The sequence below is a fragment of the Orcinus orca genome, chromosome 15 (assembly GCF_937001465.1).
Source record: "Orcinus orca chromosome 15, mOrcOrc1.1, whole genome shotgun sequence".
In the NCBI taxonomy this organism is placed as follows: Eukaryota; Metazoa; Chordata; class Mammalia; order Artiodactyla; family Delphinidae; genus Orcinus; species Orcinus orca.
The window spans coordinates 67,173,614-67,193,683 of NC_064573.1; the positions used below are offsets into that span (position 1 = coordinate 67,173,614).

The 20,070-nt window shown below is 42.2% G+C and overlaps 1 protein-coding gene across 3 annotated transcripts in view; it reads right to left on the reverse strand.

The window, feature by feature from the left end:
- NF2 (NF2, moesin-ezrin-radixin like (MERLIN) tumor suppressor) overlaps positions 1–19,630 on the reverse strand; it is a 77,988-nt gene extending 58,358 nt beyond the window's left edge. For 2 of the 3 annotated variants that reach the window (XM_004283744.3, XM_033412916.2), the window contains exon 1: positions 19,068–19,628. In XM_004283744.3, the coding sequence (XP_004283792.1) occupies positions 19,068–19,181 (114 nt within the window). In that variant the 5' untranslated portion in view covers positions 19,182–19,628. Of the gene's footprint in view, positions 1–19,067 lie in introns of all 3 variants that reach the window. The other variant, XM_033412917.2, reaches the window with a different exon arrangement.
- Between the last annotated feature and the right edge of the window lie 440 nt (positions 19,631–20,070).

Genomic DNA, 20,070 nt, shown 5'->3' on the forward strand with positions numbered 1-20,070 from the left:
CCCAGAGTGAAGTGCTTGTCATTTATCAACCTCAAATGTTTTAAGGAAATAGCACTAAGCACTTAGGCTCTGCAGCAGGAACGTAGCTGGAATGCAGCACTTTTCTGTTGTTGGAAGCAACTGGCACCAATAACCTACAGGACCAATCAGGGTCTATTAACCGGGGAAGCATTTTGAATAACGTCTGAGACATCTTCTTACAACAGGCCAGGTTTAGACTCACAACTCTAAAACTACCACTTGTTTTTTTGGCTTTGGCAGCCTTCGCATTGCATTTCTCGCACTGCTTTCTCTGGGCCGTGCAGAGAATCGAATGTGGCTGCCATGTGTGAAATGCCTGAGAATCAGAAGCCCCAGAGAAACTTCAGCTTTACAGAGAAGACTCAGACCTGGAGAAGCTAGCAGAGAAGTGACATCCCATTTCATAGATGTCGGGGGACAGGATTATCAGCCACACAAGAGATGCTATTTGACTGGCTGTCTACTCCACAGAAGAGGAAAGAGAACCGACGGACAGACCCGGCATTCACTTATCAGGGTTTCTTCTAATTAGTTCACAAGCTGCCCCAGCATTTTCCATAAAAACTATTGAAAGGTTAGCTCCCTTACAGACAGAGCAATAGAGGGACCGTACCTCCCCGGGCTCAGGACACATGTAGCGTGTTTACCGTGATTTCGGGAACGCAAGAGCAAGGAGGGCTGTGATCTCCCCTCTCCACGTTCACCCCTAATTGACTTTTGCAGTCGTGGCTGCCCTACGAGAACTGATTTCAGAGAAGAGTTGAGAATTTAAGATGCTGATGTGCTGGATCCAAACCTAAATACAACTTTTATTGGTCTGTTTTGAAAAAACAGATGCCAAACACCTCCATTTACAAGATAAACACAATGGAAAGAGTTATAAAAATGATTTTGCTGTGCAGTAGTGAATAATGAGTCCCATTAAAATCTATTCCAGTTAATCAAAGAGGATAAAAGAGTGCAGTAAATGGGGGTGTAAAACCGACCCTCCCCAACTCATACCATGGAAGCAGGTTCTGTGTCTCATGTCTGTGTTTCCTGTCGTGGTTAAGGACACACACACACCACTCCTAATCAGCCATTATTTCTCAGGGAAAAGGAGACCCTCCAAATAGAAACAAGATTTTAGCCAAAAAAAGAGACTCGTCTCTTTGCTCTACCAATCACGACCCCCAAATCCCTTATCTCGATCTGCACAAAATCTCACAAACCTGAAACCTCCTTTTTGCAAAAACAAAACAAAACAAAACAAAACAAAAAACTCAATTCCAATCTTGCCCTGTCAGTTTCTGCCATAATCAACCACAGCAAGTAATTTTCCTCTCCCAGTCCTCCAATCATCGCTGTTAGTATGCTGAATCTATTTAAATCATTGGTTTCAAGGCCCTCCACCAATTACCTCCTCTCTCCTCCAACCAACTGCTCTGCCTTGTTACAAGGCAGCCTCTGCCCTCCCTGGTCAGCAAACCTACATGTCTCTAGTTACCCACAACCAGACCTTTCTAAGATTCCTTCTTTATCTCACCACTGTCTCCCTCCCACGCATACAATACCAGATATGTGAGTTAGTATGTACTTTACATACACGGAAAAATGAGGTGTCTGTCTCTGCCCAAGATTCCTGTCCTTCCTGCAATTCTGCAGATCATAAACTCCTTGAAGACAAGGGCTAACACACACACACACACACACTCTCTCTCCCTCTCTCTCTCTCTCTCTCTCTCTCTCTCTCTCTCTCCCCTTCTCCCTTCCTCTTTCTCTCTCTTTAAGTCTCCCAGGACCCACACAAGTGCTGTATAATCTGTGGCCACTTCACAAATGCTTGTGGTTGGCTGATGATGTTGATGATAATGATGATGATACCTAAGCTGAGCCTTCTGAGTAGAACAGTCTTCTAGGTAATGATTGCAATGAAGCAAGAATTTATGACACTCCTCATTAAAATTCTAATTGCATAATTGGGCCTGAAGGTATATACCCGCCCCCTTTGGGGACACATACTGATCTCCACTCTCTAAAAATACCTTGGCAAGGAAATCTAAATCTCAAAAAGCCAACCAAGAAAAATTTCCACAGAACAAGAGACCAGTAAGAAACAGATCACAGCGCCTCGGCAAGCCACAAAACGGAGGTTTTAAACTCTGAGAAGTCTTTCAAAACAAAATGAATTATAGATTTTTTGGGGGGAGAAAAGTTCTTATGTTTGCAGCTCCTGGCACATTGCCTGCTTTAGCGGAGACAGGTTCTAGCAGCGGCCGTGAGCCCAGAGAGGGGATCTGCGTCCGAAACTCCCCCGTCCGCCACGCACAACCTTGGGTGAGCCACACAGCTCAACTGCGCCTCAGTTTCTTCATCTGTCAATCAATTGTGCCCCCATGCAAGGCCCAAATTTTGTAATGCTGTGAAAAAAGATGAGAGGCTTGAAGCTTTGACAGTCAGCTGACAGATGACAAAGCAAAAAGAAACAATAGTTATATGCTATAAAAGCAATGCAATTCCTCCAAAGTAAAGAAGACAATCTCTATCTTTGGAATTTAACTCACAACATGAGGGCAATCATGGCCTTGTCAAATAGCTATGAAACACCCAAACCCGCTGTGTTGGGAAAGTCGCTTAACCTCTCTGGGTCTCAGCTTCCACACTCGTCAAGTGGGCTTGCAGGATTAATACCCTCTGAGTCTACGAGCTTGAGATGGTTTTGTATAAACCGTGGAGTATTTTTCACTGCTATAATCATTTTCTTTTAATCCTTTAACATCCCATTCTATATCTTAAAATCGTTTTGGGGGATGTCAATGACCCTTAACACTTAATTTCTGTGTGCTTTCTACTTTCCCTTACGCAGGTACTGCCACTGCAATCATGTTCCTTACTACTAATAATCAGGAGCTGACTTACAATAATGAACTCTAATGCAACAAAAATGGTGATTGTCATGCTAATGAAAAATACAAGTTTTTTAGCACCAAGCATGCTGTTGATATTCAGCAATTACCAATGATTACAAATGTTTCCTACTAGAGCATGGACTTGAGGATATGGGGAGGGGGAAGGGTAAGCTGTGACAAAGTGAGAGAGTGGCATGGACATATATACACTACCAAATGTAAAACAGCTAGTGGGAAGTAGCCGCATAGCACAGGGAGATCAGCTAGGTGGTTTGTGACCACCTAGAGGGGTGGGATAGGGAGGGTGGGAGGGAGGGAGACGCAAGAGGGAAGAGATATGGGAACATATGTATATGTATAACTGATTCCCTGTTATAAAGCAGAAACTAACACGCCATAGTAAAGCAATTATACTCCAATAAAGATGTTTAAAAAAATGTTTCAAACACTGAGAATAAGAATTCTGCAGAGAGCTATGAATAGGAAACAATAGTAAATTCAGTGCTGGCAGCACAAAGCTCAATTTCAAATGCCTAAACATGAAGTAAAATGAACAGACTCTGAAACACCACCCATGACTAAGTGTTACCCAGTGGATTAACTCCTCCTGCCCTGGACTCTGTGAAAATTGTAATTTATATTTAAAAGTACTTCAAAAAAAGGAGAGGAAAAAGGCCAATTCCTTTAGAAATGATGTGCTCTGACCCCACCTAGTGGTGTCGCAGTGATTCCTGAACTAGGACAAGTGCCTCAACTCAGCACAGGTGACTGAAGATTTCCCGAGATCAGCACTAAATTGGTAATAAATTTTTGCTTGACAAAAATGTACTAAAGCGGGCTTCCCTGTTGGCGCAGTGGTTAAGAATCCGCCTGCCAATGCAGGAGACATGGGTTCGAGCCCTGGGCCTGGAAGATCCCACATGTCGCGGAGCAACGAAGCCCGTGAGCCACAACTACTGAGCCTGCACTCTAGAACTTGCGAGCCACAACTACTGAAGCCTGTGCACCTAGAGCCTGCGCTCCACAACAAGAGAAGCCACTGAAATGAGAAGCCCGCGCGCCACAATGAAGAGTAGCCCCTGCTCGCCACAACTAGAGAAAGCCACGCGCAGCAACGAAGACCCAACGCAGCCAAAAATTTTAAAAATTTTTTTAAAAAGTACTAAAACATGTGGACTTAGAATCTAAATCAGACAAAGCACAGACAGGAGGATGGAACACATCATCCTGTCACAAACCAGAGAAGCCTCGTCATCAGCTGGCTAAAATGATTACCAGCTCTGAGAAAACTCAATTCTGGGTTTTTAAGACCGCAAATGCTTTTTTAACTTCTGAAATTAAGAATAAACAAGCACCAAAAATGTCCTTGGAGAAGAATGCAAAACTAGCATGAATAATTGGAGAAGTCATCAAAAACAAAAGAGAAAAATTTCAAAATGACACATGGGGGACAAAGGAATCGAGAATAATGAAGCATGGCAGAAATCAGAAAAGAATCCTGCTATCACAGGGGACATCAAGCTAAATAGAGACCATTTATAGAGCACATTACAAAAAAGATCCTTAAGTATATGGCATAAGGTAAAGCTCACTATATTTAGACTAATTGTGGAGTCTAGAGGGTCTATAATTACAAAGCCATGGATAATCTGAAGAAGATTCAAAGAAAATGAAGGAGATGATTAAAGGAGAAAATTTACAGTGCCTCTAGCATGAGACCTTTCCTCTTTATTCTCACACTCCCAACTCATGATACAAAGCTAATGTTTACCAAGTGCTTACTATGGTCGGACCCTGGGCTAAGTGCCTGTAAAGGTCTACCTCGAATACTATTATTCTCATTTAGAATAATAGTATTTAGGTTTAGAGAGGCAAGTCTAAGATCCATCAGGGAGACGGGGGCAGTGGTGGGTCTTCCTTCCACCTAAGCCAACTTACCCCATCAGGATGCTGGCTCTTTTCCCTAAGCAATATTTGTTCTGTCCTCTAGCAGATTTTCTCATACCTACACGCTCAAACCCTGAAATGACTTCCTACCTAAGGAGGAAATATGAAACAGAAAGTTGCACAATGAGCTTCTTCTGCCCAGATCACCTAAAATAGGATGCGAAGCTGAGAGCCTTTGAAATCAAGTTCTTCCCCCTGTTTTAAAGTGGAAAAACTGAGGCCTGGGAGAAAAAAGAGATTTGCCGAAGGTCACAGAAGAGCTCCACGGAGAAGCCAGGGTTCAAACACCAGTTTGAACTCCCTCCTGGAGTTTACATCCTGGAAGGGAATCATTTGCCTCGATCTTGGGGTGTCTAGGATTTAACATCTTACTGAAATCACCAGAGTTGTTCTGCCTTCTCCTTTTGAAAGTTCCGCCCGTTATGGACCACTGTATGTCCACTTGTATACTGGAATGATCTGTAATGTTGGTATTTAATCCAATCATAATTGTGCTTGGGTATGTGAAAATGATTGGGATGCCAACAAACAGGAGAAGGAGGCTTTGGTTTTGATATAAGATGGTATTAGGATCTCTCACAACTCAAGTTCGAGAAATTTTTCATATTTGGCTCTTCTTACTGATAGATTGAATTATCAGAGTAAAATTCCTACCTAGAAAAGAAGTAACAAAACCGTTTAGCCTCCTGGCAAATTACATTCAGCATCCACTTTCTCAAAATGACAACTATCAAATCTTTCAAGTGGAAAAATCCTCCACAGCATCAAGCCAATTATGCAATGAAGTAAGTGGTGCAAGAAAGAGATGTTTCCCCCTATCTCTGCAGTCTGAAATGATTAGCATCATTAACATGATTCGTATGTTAACTACCACTGGTTCTGAATTTGAGTCCTTCTTAGAAAGCCACCTACATTTGACCTCAATAAAACCAAGAATTCCTCAAGTACCATCTCTCTTTTCTTCAAAATGCATCTTTGCATTAGCATCTTCTCGCATTAGCATCTTGCTCAGTTAATGTACAACATAAAAATAGAGCAGGAGAGCAAGACTAGTGGCTTCTCAGAGTTCTCTCCATCATCATGAATCAAACTACCATTACTTTCGACAGAATATTTGAACATGGTATTTTCACTGGAAATTTGAGGTTTGATGAGATACGATGGCTGGACAAATCACAACAGGGCAGTCAGTGCCCATGGTGACCCAAGCCTCCTGCTTTAGGCTGACTATAGTCCCTTCCTTTCTGCCCAGCACTAAGCATTCCATGAGTCCTTAGAACAACCTTGCAGGGTCAGTAATAGTAGTTCCATTTTACTGATGTGCATACTGAGGTTCAGAGAGCTTGAGTATCTTATCCAAGCTTTAAGTAGTTTAGCTGGAATTCAAGCCCAGGTCTGTCTTATTTCAAAGCCTGTGCACTTTCTACTACTACCTTTTTTATTTCTATAAATTTATTTATTTTATTTTTGGCTGCGTTGGGTCTTCGTTTCTGCATGCGGGCTTTCTCTAGTTGCACTGAGCGGGGGCTACTCTTTGTTGCGGTGCACAGGCTTCTCATCACAGTGGCTTCTCTGGTTGTGAAGCATGGGCTCTAGGCATGCGGGCTTCAGTAGTTGTGGCACGCGGGCTCAGTAGCTGTGGCTTGCGGGCTCTAGAGCGCAGGCTCAGTACTTGTGGCTCACGGGCTTAGTTGCTCCGTGGCATGTGGGATCTTCCCGGACCAGGGCTCGGACCTGTGTCCCCTGCATTGGCATGCAGATTCTTAACCACTGCGCCACCAGGGAGGCCCTCTACTACTACTTTTTAACTACTACTAATGCTTTGCTACTTTAGTGTGGTCCCTGGACCAGTAGCATTGGCATCACTCGAGAATTTGTTAGAAATGCAGAATTCTCAGTCAACCGCAGAACTACAGAATCAGAATCTGCATTTTACCAAGATCTTCAGGTCATTTATGTGTACATTAAAGCTTGACAGGCTGTATGTTGTAACAGTCTGTCTCTCTGAATATCACTACTATTATTCCTTCCACTGGTTCTCAATGTGGTGGAGGATAGGGTGGAGGGAAGAGGAGGGTGTTTTGCCTTCAGGGACAGTTGACGGTGTCTGAAGACATTTTTCAGTTGTCACAACTGGGGCAAGGTAGGAGGTGCTCCTGTAATCCAATGGGTGGAGGCCAGAGATGCTGCTACACATCCTACAGTTCACAGGACAATCCCCACCACAAAGAACCCTCCAGCCAAAATGTCAATAGTGCCAAGGTTGAGAAATCCCGACATTGCTGATAATAGTGTCCATCCTCTTTGGGTCTGGGGTCTGTTTAAAGAAGAAAAACTAAGAGTTTTTCATTGCAAAATTATGGCCGAACAATGTCACAAAAAATTCCTTTCCCTGTGGGTCAGTCTCTCACAACCTGTATCAAATAGTAACTTTGATCAGGGGTCAGTAAACTGTGGTCCACAAGACAAGTCCAACCCACTGCAGTTTGAGAACTAAGAATGAGTTTTACATTTTTAAATGATTGAAGAAAACTTTTTTTAAGTTTAAAAATTTTTTTATTTTATTTTATTCTTTGGCCATGCTGTGTGGCTTGTGGGATTGTAGTTCCCCGACCCCGGATTGAACCCAGGCCCTCGGCAGTGAAAGCGTGCAGTCCTAACCACTGGACTGCCAGGGAAAAAATTTTAATAACATTTCCTCACTTGTGAAAATTACATGAAATTCAAATTTCAATGTCCATAAAGAAAGTTTTATTGGAACAAAGTCATGTCTATTATTTTTTACTTTTATCAAAGTCTGCTTTTTAAAAAACAGCTCTACTGAGATATAATTCACATACTTTAAAATTCACCTATTTAAAGTGTACAGGTAAATGGTTTTTAGCATAGTCACCGAGTTGTGCAGCCATCAGAGTCAAGTTTAGAACATTTTCATCACCTTAAAAAGAAACCTCGTACTCTTTAGCTATAGTGCCCCATCCCCGCACCTAACTTCCCAGCCCTAAGCAATCACAAATCTACTTTCATTATAGATATCCCTATAATAGACTTGTATATGAATGGAATCATATATGATCTTTTGTAACTTGCTTCTTCTACTTATAATGTTTTCAAGGTTCATCCATGTTGTAGCATGTATTGTTACCTCCTTCCTTTTTATTGCTAAATAATATCTCATTGTACACACAGACCACATTTTGTTTATCCATTCATCATCTGATGGACATCTGGGTTGTTCCACCTTTTGGCTTTTACGAATAATGCTGCTATAAACATTCATGTACAAGCTTCTCTATAGACATGTTTTCACTTTTGAGTAGATACCTACAAGTAAAATTGCTGGACCATATGGTAACTCTATGTTCAACTGTTTAAGGAACTGCCAGAGTCTTCCAAAGTCGCTGCACCATTTTACATCACCACCAGCGGTATATGAGGATTCCAATTTTTTCATATTCTCACCAACACTTGTTACTATATGTCTTTTTTCTTTTTTAAATTTATTTAATTTATTTACTTTTGGCTGCATTGGGTCTTCGTTGCTGCTCACGGGCTTTCTCTAGTTGCGGTGAGCGGGGGCTACTCTTCGTTGTGGTGTACGGGCTTCTTATTGCGGTGGCTTCTCTTGTTGCAGAGCATGGGCTCTAGGTGAGTGGGCTTCAGTACTTGTAGCACGTTGGCTCAGTAGTTGTGGCTTGCGGGCTCTAGAGCAAAGCCTCCGTAGGTGTGGCACATGGGCTTAGTCGCTCAACGGCATGTGGGATCTTCCCGGACCAGGGTTCGAACCTGTGTCACCTGCACTGGCAGGCAAATTCTTAACCACTGCGCCACCAGGGAAGTCCCTATATGTCTTTTTGATTCTAGTCATACAACTGGTTGGCTCTCATTATGGTAAAATGGTATTTCCAATATATTTAAAATGATGAAAGGGAAGAACCTACAACCAAGATTACTCTACCTGGCAAGGATCTCATTCAGATTTGATGGGGAAATCAAAAGCTTTACAGACAAGCAAAAGCTAAGAGAATTCACTACCACCAAACCAGCTCTACAACAAATGCTAAAGGAACTTCTCTAAGTGGGAAACACAAGAGAAGAAAAGGGCCTACAAAAACAAACCCATAACAATTAAGAAAATGGTAATAGGGACATACATATCAATAATTACCTTAAATGTGACTGGATTAAATGCTCCAACCAAAAGACACAGGCTCACTGAATGGATACAAAAACAAGACCCATATATATACTGTCTACAAGAGACCCACTTCAGACCTAGGGACACATACAGACTGAAAGGGAGGGGATGGAAAAAGATATTCCATGCAAATGGAAATCAAAAGAAAGCTGGAGTAGCAATACTCATATCAGATAAAATAGACTTTAAAATAAAGAATGTTACAAGAGACAAGGAAGGACACTACATAATGATCAAGGGATCAATCCAAGAAGAAGATATAACAATTACAAATATATATGCACCCAACATAGGAGTACCTCAATACATAAGGCAACTACTAACAGCTATAAAAGAGGAAATCGACAGTAACAAAATAATAGTGGGGGACTTTAACACCTCACTTACACCAATGGACAGATCATCCAGACAGATAAGTGATAAGGAAACACAAGCTTTAAACAATACATTAAACAAGATGGACTTAACTGATATTTATAGGACATTCCATCCAAAAACAGCAGATTACACTTCTGTCTCAAGTGCTCATGGAACATTCTCCAAGATGGATCACACCCTGAATCACAAATCAAGCCTTGGTAAATTTAAGAAAACTGAAATCATATCAAGTATTTTTTCCGACCACAACGCTATGAGACTAGATATCAATTACAGGAAAAAATCTGTAAAAACTACAAACACATGGAGGCTAAACAATACACTACTAAATAACCAAGAGATCACTGAAGAAATCAAAGAGGAAATCAAAAAATACTTAGAAACAAATGACAATAAAAACACAACGACCTGGACTTCCCTGGTGGCACAGTGGTTAAAAATCCACCTTCCAATGCAGGGGACACGGGTTCGAGCCTTGGTCCGGGAAGATCCCACATGCCGTGGAGCAACTAAGCCTGTGTGCCACAACTACTGAGTCCGGGCTCTAGAGCCTGCGAGCCACAACTACTGAAGCCCGCGTGCCTAGAGCCCATTCTCCGCAACAAGAGACGTCATTTCAGTGAGAAGCCCATGCACCAAAATGAAGAGTAGCCCCCACTCACCACAACTAGAGAAAGCCCGTGCACTGCAACGAAGACCCAACACAGACAAAATAAGTAACTAAATAAACAAATTTAAAAACAAACAAACAAACACGAAGACCCAAAACCTATGGGATGCAACAAAAGCAGTTCTAAGAGGGAAGTTTAGAGCAATACAAGAAACAAAAACCTTACACCTAAAGCAATTAGAGAAAGAAGAACAAAAAAACCCCAAAGTTAGCAGAAGGAAAGAAATCATAAAGATCAGATCAGAAACAAATGAAAAAGAAATGAAGGAAACAATAGCAAAGATCGATAAAACTAAAAGCTGGTTCTTTGAGAAGATAAACAAAATTGATAGACCATTAGCCAGATTCATCAAGAAAAAAAGCGAGAAGACTCAAATCAATAGAATTAGAAATGAAAAAGGAGAAGTAACAACTGACACTGCAGAAATACAAAGGATCATGAGAGATTCCTACAGCAACTATATGCCAATAAAATGGACAACCTGGAAGAAACGGACAAATTCTTAGAAAAGCACAACCTTCCGAGACTTAATGAGGAAGAAATAGAAAATATAAACACCCAATCACAAGCACTGAAATTGACACTGTGATTAAAAATCTTCCAACAAACAAAAGCCCAGGACCAGATGGCTTCATAGACTAATTCTATCAAACATTTAGAGAAGAGCTAAAACCTATCCTTCTCAAACTCTTCCAAAATATAGCAGAGGCAGGAACACTCCCAAACTCATTCTACGAGGCCACCATCACCCTGATACCCAAATCAGACAAAGATGCCGCAAAAAAAGAAAACTACAGGCCAATATCAGTGATGAACATAGATGTAAAAATCCTCAACAAAATACTAGCAAACAGAATCCAACAGCACATTAAAAGGATCATACAACATGATCAAGTGGGGTTTATTCCTGGAATGCAAGGACTCTTCAACATAAGCAAATCAATCAATGTGAAAAACCATATTAACAAATTGAAGGAGAAAAACCATATGATCATCTCAAAGATGCAGAAAAAGCTTTCAACAAAATTCAACACCCATTTATGAAAAAAACACTCCAGAAAGTAGGCATAGAGGGAACTTACCTCAACATAATGAAGGCCACATATGACAAACCCACAGCCAATATCGTTCCCAATGGTGAAAAACTGAAACCATTTCCTCTAAGATCAGGAACAAGACAACGCTGCCGACTCTCACCACTATTATTCAACATAGTTTTGGAAGTTTTAGCCACAGCAATCAGAGAAGAAAATGAAATAAAAGGAATCCAAATCGGAAAAGAAGTAAAACAGTCACTGTTTGCAGATGACATGATACTATATATAGAGAATCCTAAAGATACTACCAGAAAACTACTAGAGCTAATCAATGAATTTGTTAGAGTGGCAGGATACAAAATTAATGCACAGAAATCTTTTGCATTCCTATACACTAATGATGAAAAATCTGAAAGAGAAATTAAATAAACACTCCCATTTACCACTGCAACAAAAAGAATAAAATACCTAGGAATGAACCTACCTAAGGAGACAAAAGACCTGTATGCAGAAAACTATAAGACACTGATGAAAGCAATTAAAGATGATACAAACAGATGGAGAGATATACCATGCTCTTGGATTGGAAGAATGAACATTGTGAAAATGACTCTACTACCCAAAGCAATCTACAGATTCAATGCAAGCCCTATCAAACTACCACTGGCATTTTTCACAGAACTAGAACAAAAAATTTCACAATTTGTATGGAAACACAAACGACCCCAAATAGCCAAAGCAATCTTGAGAAAGAAAAACGGAGCTGGAGGATTCAGACTCTCTGACTTCAGACTATACTACAAAGCTACAGTAATAAAGACAATATGGTCCTGGCACAAAAACAGAAATATAGATCAATGGAACAGGACAGAAAGCCCAGAGATAAACCCACGCACATATGGTCATCTTATCTTTGATAAAGGAGGCAAGAATATACAATGGAGAAAAGACAGCTTCTTCAATAAGTGGTGCTGGGAAAACTGGACAGCTACATGTAAAAGAATGAAATTAGAACACTCCCTAACACCATACACAAAAATAAACTCAAAATGGATTAATGACCTAAATGTAAGGCCAGACAGTATAAAACTCTTAGAGGAAAACATAGGAAGAACACTCATGACATAAGTCATGGCAAGATCCTTTTTGACCCACCCCCTAGAGAAATGGAAATAAAACCAAAACTAAGCAAATGGGACCTAATGAAACTTAAAAGCTTTTGCACAGCAAAGGAAAACATAAATAGGATGAAAAGACAACCCTCAGAATGGTAGAAAATATTTGCAAATGAAGCAACTGACAAAGGATTAAACTCCAAGCAGCTCATGCAGCTCAATATGAAAAAAGCAAACAACCCAATCCAAAAATGCGCAGAGGACCTAAATTGACATTTCTCCGAAAAAGATACACAGATTGCCAACAAACACATGAAAGCATGCTCAACAACACTAATCATTAGAGAAATGCAAATCAAAACTACAATAAGGTATCACCTCACACCAGTTAGACTGGCCATCATCAAAAAATCTACAAACAATAAATGCTAGAGAGGGTGTGGAGAAAAGGGAACCCTCTTGCACTGTTGGTGGGAATGTAAATTGATACAGCCACTATGGAGAAGAGTATGGAGGTTCCTTACAAAACTACAAATAGAACTACCATATGACCCAGCAATCCCACTACTGGGCATATAACCTGAGAAAACCATAATTCAAAAAGAGTTATGTACCACAGTGTTCACTGCAGCTCTATTTACAATAGCCAGGACATGGTAGCCACCTAAGTATCCATTGACAGATGAATGGATAAAGAAGATGTGGCACATATATACAATGGAATATTACTCAGCCATAAAAAGAAGTGAAACTGAGTTATTTGTAGCGAGGTGGATGGACCTAGAGACTGTCAAACAGAGTGAAGTAAATCAGAAAGAGAAAAACAAATACCATATGCTAACACATATATATGGAATCTAAAAAGAAAAGGTTCTGAAGAACCTAGTGGCAGGACAGGAATAAAGATTCAGATGTAGGGCTTCCCTGGTGGCACAGTGGTTGAGAGTCCGCCTGCCAAAGCAGGGGACACGGGTTTGTGCCTGGGTCTGGGAAGATCCCACATGCCACGGAGCGGCTGGGCCCGTGAGCCATGGCCGCTGAGCCTGTGCGTCTGGAGCCTGTGCTCTGCAACGGGAGAGGCCACAACAGTGAGAGGCCCGCGTACCGCAAAAAAAAAAAAAAAAAAAAAAAAAAAAAAAGATGCAGATGTAGAGAATGGCCTTGAGGACACGGGGAGGGGGAAGGGTAAGCTGGGACGAAGTGAGAGAGTGGCATAGACATATATACACTACCAAATGTAAAATAGATAGCTAGTGAGAAGAGTGCTTTGTGTCCACCTAAAGGGATGGGATATGGAGGGTGGGAGGGAGATGCAAGAGGGAGGAGATATGGGGATGTATGTATATGTATAGCTGATTCACTTAGTTATACAGCAGAAACTAACACACCATTGTAAAGCAATTATACTGCAATAAAGATGTTAAATAAATAATTTAAATATCTGTATACAAGATAATATTATGTGTAAACAGACATAGGTTTACTTCTTCCTTTCCAATATAGATGCCTTTTATTTCATGTCTTGCCTAATTGTCCTGGCTAGAACCAGCAGTACAATGTTGAATAGAAGTGGTGAGAGGGGACATCCTTGTCTTATTTCTGATCTTAAAGAGTAAACATCCAGTCTTTCACCATTAAGTGTGATATTGGGCTGTTCACTTCTATTCCTATTTTGTTGGGTGCTTTTATCATGAAATGCTGTTGCACTTCGTCAAGTGCTTTTTCTGCATCTATTGAGATAATCCTGTAATTTCTGCTTTTTGTTCTATTGATATTATATATTACATTAATTGATTTTTGGATGTTAAACCAACCTTGCATTTCTGGGATAAATCTCACTTGGTTATGGAGCATAGTTTTTTTAATATGTTGCTGGATTCCTAATATTTTTGTTAAGGATTGTGGCTTCCATACTCATAAGAGATATTGATCTCTAGTTTTCTTGTGTTATCTTTGTCTTGTTTCAGTATCAGGATAATGATGGTCTCATAAAATGAGCTGGGACGTGGTCCCTCCTCTTCTAGTTTTTTGGAAACGTTTGTGAAGAATTGGTATTTATTGATCTTGAAATGTTTGGTAGAATTCAGTGGTGAAGCCACCTGGGCCACTAGTGGGTAGCACACGGGTTTTTTACTGTGAGTAGTATTTTTATTGCTAATTTACTCTTTCAGTTGTTATAGGTCTATTCAGATTATCTTTCTTCTTGAGTCACTTTTGGTAGCTGGTTTCATTTTAGGAATTTGTCCACTTCATTTAAGTTATTTAATTATTTGGGATACAACTGCCATTTTATTTTTTGTTTTCTATGTTTTTCTTGTCTTTTTAAATTCTCTATTCCTCCTTTACTACTTGATTTGCATTAAGTGAATAGTTTCTAATGAAGCATTTAAATTTCTTTAATAATTTTTCCACTATTTATTTATTTATTTTTCCACTGTATTTTTAAAGATTTTTTTTTAAAGTGGTTATTCTAGGGTTTAACCACATAATCCTGACTTATCAGAATCAGCTTCAGAGGGACTTCCCTGGCAGTCCAGTGGTTAAGACTTCGCCTTCCAATGCAGGTTCAACCCCTGGTTGGGGAGCTAAGATCCCACACGCCTTGGGGCCAAAAAACAGAAGCAAAATTGAACAAACTCAATAAAAACTTTAAAAATGGTTCACATCAAAAAAATATATATATTGGACTTCCCTGGTGGCACAGTGGTTAAGAATCCGCCTGCCAATGCAGGGGACATGGGTTCAAGCCCTGGTCCCGGAAGATCCCACATGCCGTGGAGCAACTAAGCCCATGCACCACAACTACTGAGCCTGCGCTCTAGAGCCTGCAAGCCACAACTACTGAGCCCACGTGCCGCAACTACTGAAGGCTGCATGCCTAGATCCCGTGCTCCACAACAAGAGAAGCCACTGCAATGAGAAGCCCGCACACCTTAACAAAGAGTAGCCCCCGCTCGCTGCAAGTAGAGAAAGCCCGCGCGCAGCAATGAAAATCAAATGCAGCCAAAAAGTAAATAATTAAACAAATTTTAAAAATATATATATATATAAAAAAAAAGAATCAGCTTCAGATTTATACTAGCTTAACTGCAGCGATTATATAGAAATGTTATTCTACATAGTTCTGTTCCCTTCCCCCTTTTTTATAGTATTGTAATTATTGTATACTATATCTATTAAAGTTACAAACCCAGCAATACATTGTTGTAGTTATTACTTAACCATCTGTAATCATTTCCTTAGCCTATTACAGCTTGGTTTTCACCCACCTCCTTTGTACTGTTATTGGCACACCTATTGAACATATATTACGTTTCCATGTTATAGGCCCAACAATATAGTATATACAAATATTATTGTATATTATATACAAATTATTTTATATAATTGCATTTTAAACCAGTTAAAAGGAGGAAAATATACATTTATACTGTCTTTTATAATTATGTTATTACATTTACTGGTGCTCTTTAATTTTTTTCACGCGGATTTGAATTACTATCCGGGGTCACTTGCTTTAGGCCTGAAAAGCTTCCTTTAATATTTCTTGTAAGGTGGGTCTTTAAACAACAAAGTCTCTGTTTTTGTTTATCTGGGAAATTCTTTATTTAACTTTGTTTTTGAAATGCCCTTTTCATTTATATCCAGCTATGTTGGAGATAGGTTTCCTAGTTGACAAGTTTTTTCTTTGAGCACTTTGAATGTTATCCCACTGCCTCTGGCCTCCACAGCTTCTGCTGAGAAGTTAGATGTTAATCTTATTGGGGTTCCCTTATAAGTGTCAAGTCATTTTTCTCTTGTTGCTTTCCAGATTTTCTCCCTGTCCAACTTTCAGCATTTTTACTATGATGTGTCTGTGAATCTCTTTGTGTTTATCCTCCCTGGAGTTCATTGAGCTTCCTGAATATACAGGTTATTGTTTTTCAATTAATTTAGGAAGTTTCAGCCAATTTTTTGGGAATATTTTTTCTCTCTCCTCTCCTCTGGTAGTCCCATTACACATGTTGGTGCACTGAATGATCCTCACATTTCTCTGAGGTTCTGTACATTTTTCTTCATTCTTTTTCTCTCTACTCTTCACCTTACATAATCTCTATCTATCTTCAAGTATACTAATTATTTCTTCTGCCTGTTGGAATCTACCTTGAGCCCCTCTAGTGAATTTTTTATTTCAGTCATTGTATTTTCTAATTCCAGAATTTTTAAAATTAATTTATTTAATTTATTTTATTATTTTGGCTGCGTTGGGTCTTTGTTGCTGTGCACGGGCTTTCTCTAGTTGTGGTGAGCGGGGGCTACTCTTTGTTGTGGTGTGCAGGCTTCTCATTGCAGTGGCTCCTCTTGTTGCAGAGCACGGGCTCTAGGCACCCGGGCTTCAGCAGTTGTGGCACACGGGCTTAGTTGCTCCACGGCATGTGGGATCTTCCCAGACCAGGGCTCGAACCCGTGTCCCCTGCATTGGCAGGCGGATTCTTAACCACTGTGCCACCAGGGAAGCCCCAATTCCAGGATTTTAATTTGGTTCTTTTTATAATTCATATCGCTTTACTGATACTATCTAGTTGATGCAAAATTGTCATTATACCTTCCTTCTTAACCATGCTTTCTTTTAGTTCTGTGAACATATTTACAGCAACTCTAGGGAGTGGTCCCCCCCACCCAACTGGGCTGGTTACTGTTATTTGCTTGTTTATTTGTTTAGTGACTGGCTGGACTGTTTTACTGAAATCTATTTCCCCTGTCACAGTGTTAAGGTCTATGATGTTGCTCCTCAGGAAGACATATCTTTGGATTTGCCCAAAGTCACCCAAGATGACAGTGGTCTTAGTAGGACTCTCCCTCTCTTTCCCTGGTCACACCCAACTGTTAAACTCCACTAATTGTGGTATATTATTCTATTATTTTCAACAATGCCCTGGGGGCATAACTTGTTCTATAAAGTAATCCAATCAAAAGGTGGCTCTTTTGAGATTAGTGTTTGATATTTGTCCTGACCCCAGGAGGGCTCTTCCCAGCTGTCTTATTCTCTCCTGCAAACTAGTTGGCTTACAGTCTAGGCTGTATCTTTATTAAATCCACAAATCTCCTCCCAATTGCCTTTCACTAAAACCTCCACAGTTCTTGAAAGCACCCTTAGGCATAAATTTCTCCACACTCTACTGCAAATGAAGTCACTACTTTCTGGGAAGAGATTAGGAGCCTGCTTCTCCCTCCAGGCAAAATCTCTGAGCTCTTGATAGAAGTGGGGAGGGGGAGACACACTAGCCTGAGGTCTTCTCAGTTTGCCTCTCCTCTCTGGTACCACCATCTCACAAACTGAGGGTGGGGATAGAGCAAATGGGACCCCAGTACTCTCAGTGGGCCATGCCCAGAGTACAGCTTCCATTCCATAAGTAGGAGCTGGGTGAAGGAAGGAAGCCCCATCTTTCAGCTTCACTCAACCAGGATTTAGCCTCAGCAGCAAGTAGCCTTGGGCAGGAGAAGCCCTAAAGTCATGCTCCTCCTGGGAAGAAAGCTGTCTGACTGGGAGCTAGGGGGAGAGGGAGCCCAGTGTACTGGGTTGCAGCCGTTGTTGAGAGCTGGGAGCAGGGATGGTAGTAGTGGTCTTGCTTCAAATACCACAAACTCTCGGGACTTCCCTGGCAGTCCAGTGGTTAAGACTCCATGCTTCCACTGTAGGGGGCCATGGGTTCGATCCCCGGTCAGGGGATCCCTTATGCCTCTCGGCCAAAACAAAAACAAATACCACAAACTCTTGCCTTTCTTACCGAATTATCATAGATTTTCTTGAGTAGCTGTTTCTTCACTTGATGTTTGCCCTTAGGACAATTTCCAGAGGGTTTAAATTGTTGTTTTTTTTTTAAATGTTTTACCAGTTTACAGGGAACCAGGTCAGTGGAGTTCCTCACCCTGTCATGCTGGAAGTTGATCCTGTCTAAGGCTGCTTTTGTGCTACCATGGTAGAGCTGAGTTGAGTAGTTGCAACTGAGACCCTAAAGCCGGCAAAGCTGAAAATATTTACTATGTGGGCCTTTACAGAAAAAGTTTGCCAACCCCTGACTTAGGTTACTGCTGCCAATGCTGCTGGTCCACAGGCCACACTTTGAGTAGCAAGGACTTAAACTACTTGAGAGGCAGTACTGTATTGGCTAAGATCTTGAATCAAAACCCCCCTTCGCCATTTACTAGATATATGGTTTGGGGTACCTACCTCATTGAGTTGTTTTGAGAATTAAGTGTATGAATATCTGGCATTTAGGAAGTATTCAATAAATGATAACTGTTACCATCATGATAGAAACTGTATGGAAAGTTTAAGACACCGTCTCTTTCCTCAAAGTTTTGTTTTGTTTTTTCCCAGAAAATTTAAGCTGTGAAAAAGGGAAACAAGTACTATAGACTTTCCAATAAAACGAGATGCAACTTATAATATCTGGGGTACATAATATTATCTAATAAAGTTTAAACTCTATAGAGCTGGAGCTTAAGCGTGATACTGAAAACTAGAATTCGCTACCACGAATGCTTTCAGACTCTTGCAGTAACAATGAATGAAAACCTTCAGGAAGTGCTTCCAAACCCGAAAGCCCCATTGAAAAAAAGCAGCGATTATCTTTAACATGAGGATTTGGGCCTAGATGGCCCCTTCCAGTTCTGGTTGACTCTATCTTTGCCCAGAGCTGATATAAACAGAATCCCGAAGCTTCCACTTCCACTGTCACCGCGGCAAGGGCGTCCGCGTCGGTGCCGGACCAGCACCCGGCCGGATCCCGCCGCGCTCCCCTTCGCCGCAGCCCGTTGCAGCCAGTTACCTCGCAATTGAACTCCATCTCCGCGTCCATGGTGACGATCCGCACTGTGAACGTCTTGGGCTGCTTCCTCTTGAGCGAGCTGAAGCTCATTCGGGAAGCGATGGCCCCGGCCATGGCGCGGGGCTCAGGTTCGGGACCCTCGCGCCCCGAGGCCTGCGCTCTGGACCTTTTAGCCTCCCTGGAGGAGCCTCACAGGCCTCAGGGCCACCATGGTGGCCGGCCGGCCGGCCCGGGAGCTGGCTGAGCGGCGCGGGCCCCCAGCGGCCAGCATGGACCGCGAGGACCCTGCCCCGGGAACCGAAATGGGAGTTGGGGGGCGAACCCTGACGGCCACGGGAAGGGATCGCGATCGGGGACCGACGGGGCGGGCACGGCCCGGCTCTCCGGGACTCGGGCCGGGGACGCTGGTGACGCCCGGGGACGGGGCCCCTAGACGCCGGAGGCCCAGACCCGCGCGCTTCTCAGCCGCCGAGGGAGGTGTCGGGGCCGCGCTGCAGCCGGGCACGCACGTGCGCGCGTGGCTGTCACCGTCTTCACTCCGCGTGCCCGCGGGAAGCGTCCCCTCCCCGCAGCCCCCGGCCTGCTCCCCGCCCCGCCCTCGGGCCCCCCTAGATCACTACACGCGGTGCAACCTAACTCGGCGGCTGCCGCCCCGACGCCGCGGTTGGCTGAGAACCCCGAGGGAGGAGGCACTTTCCCGCTCTGTCCCACCTTCTTCAACAACACTTCACCAATTGGAAGTTCGGATCTAATTGGAGGCGCCGGCCGGGGCTCGGCGTTGAGTGGCTGAGGCGGCAGTCTCTCCGAATGCTTTTGTTCGCAGGGATAAGCCTACTCTAGCAAGACTGGTTGAGGTGGCGGAGCCCGGCTCGCCTTTCCCGGGAAAACACGTAGAGGCTCGTGCCGGGGCGAGAGAGACGGGTCACCCCTGGTACCGCGAGGGATTGCCCTTCGGACCAAGTCTGCGCCGCGTGTGGACCCCCAGGGGATCGTGTTTCGGACA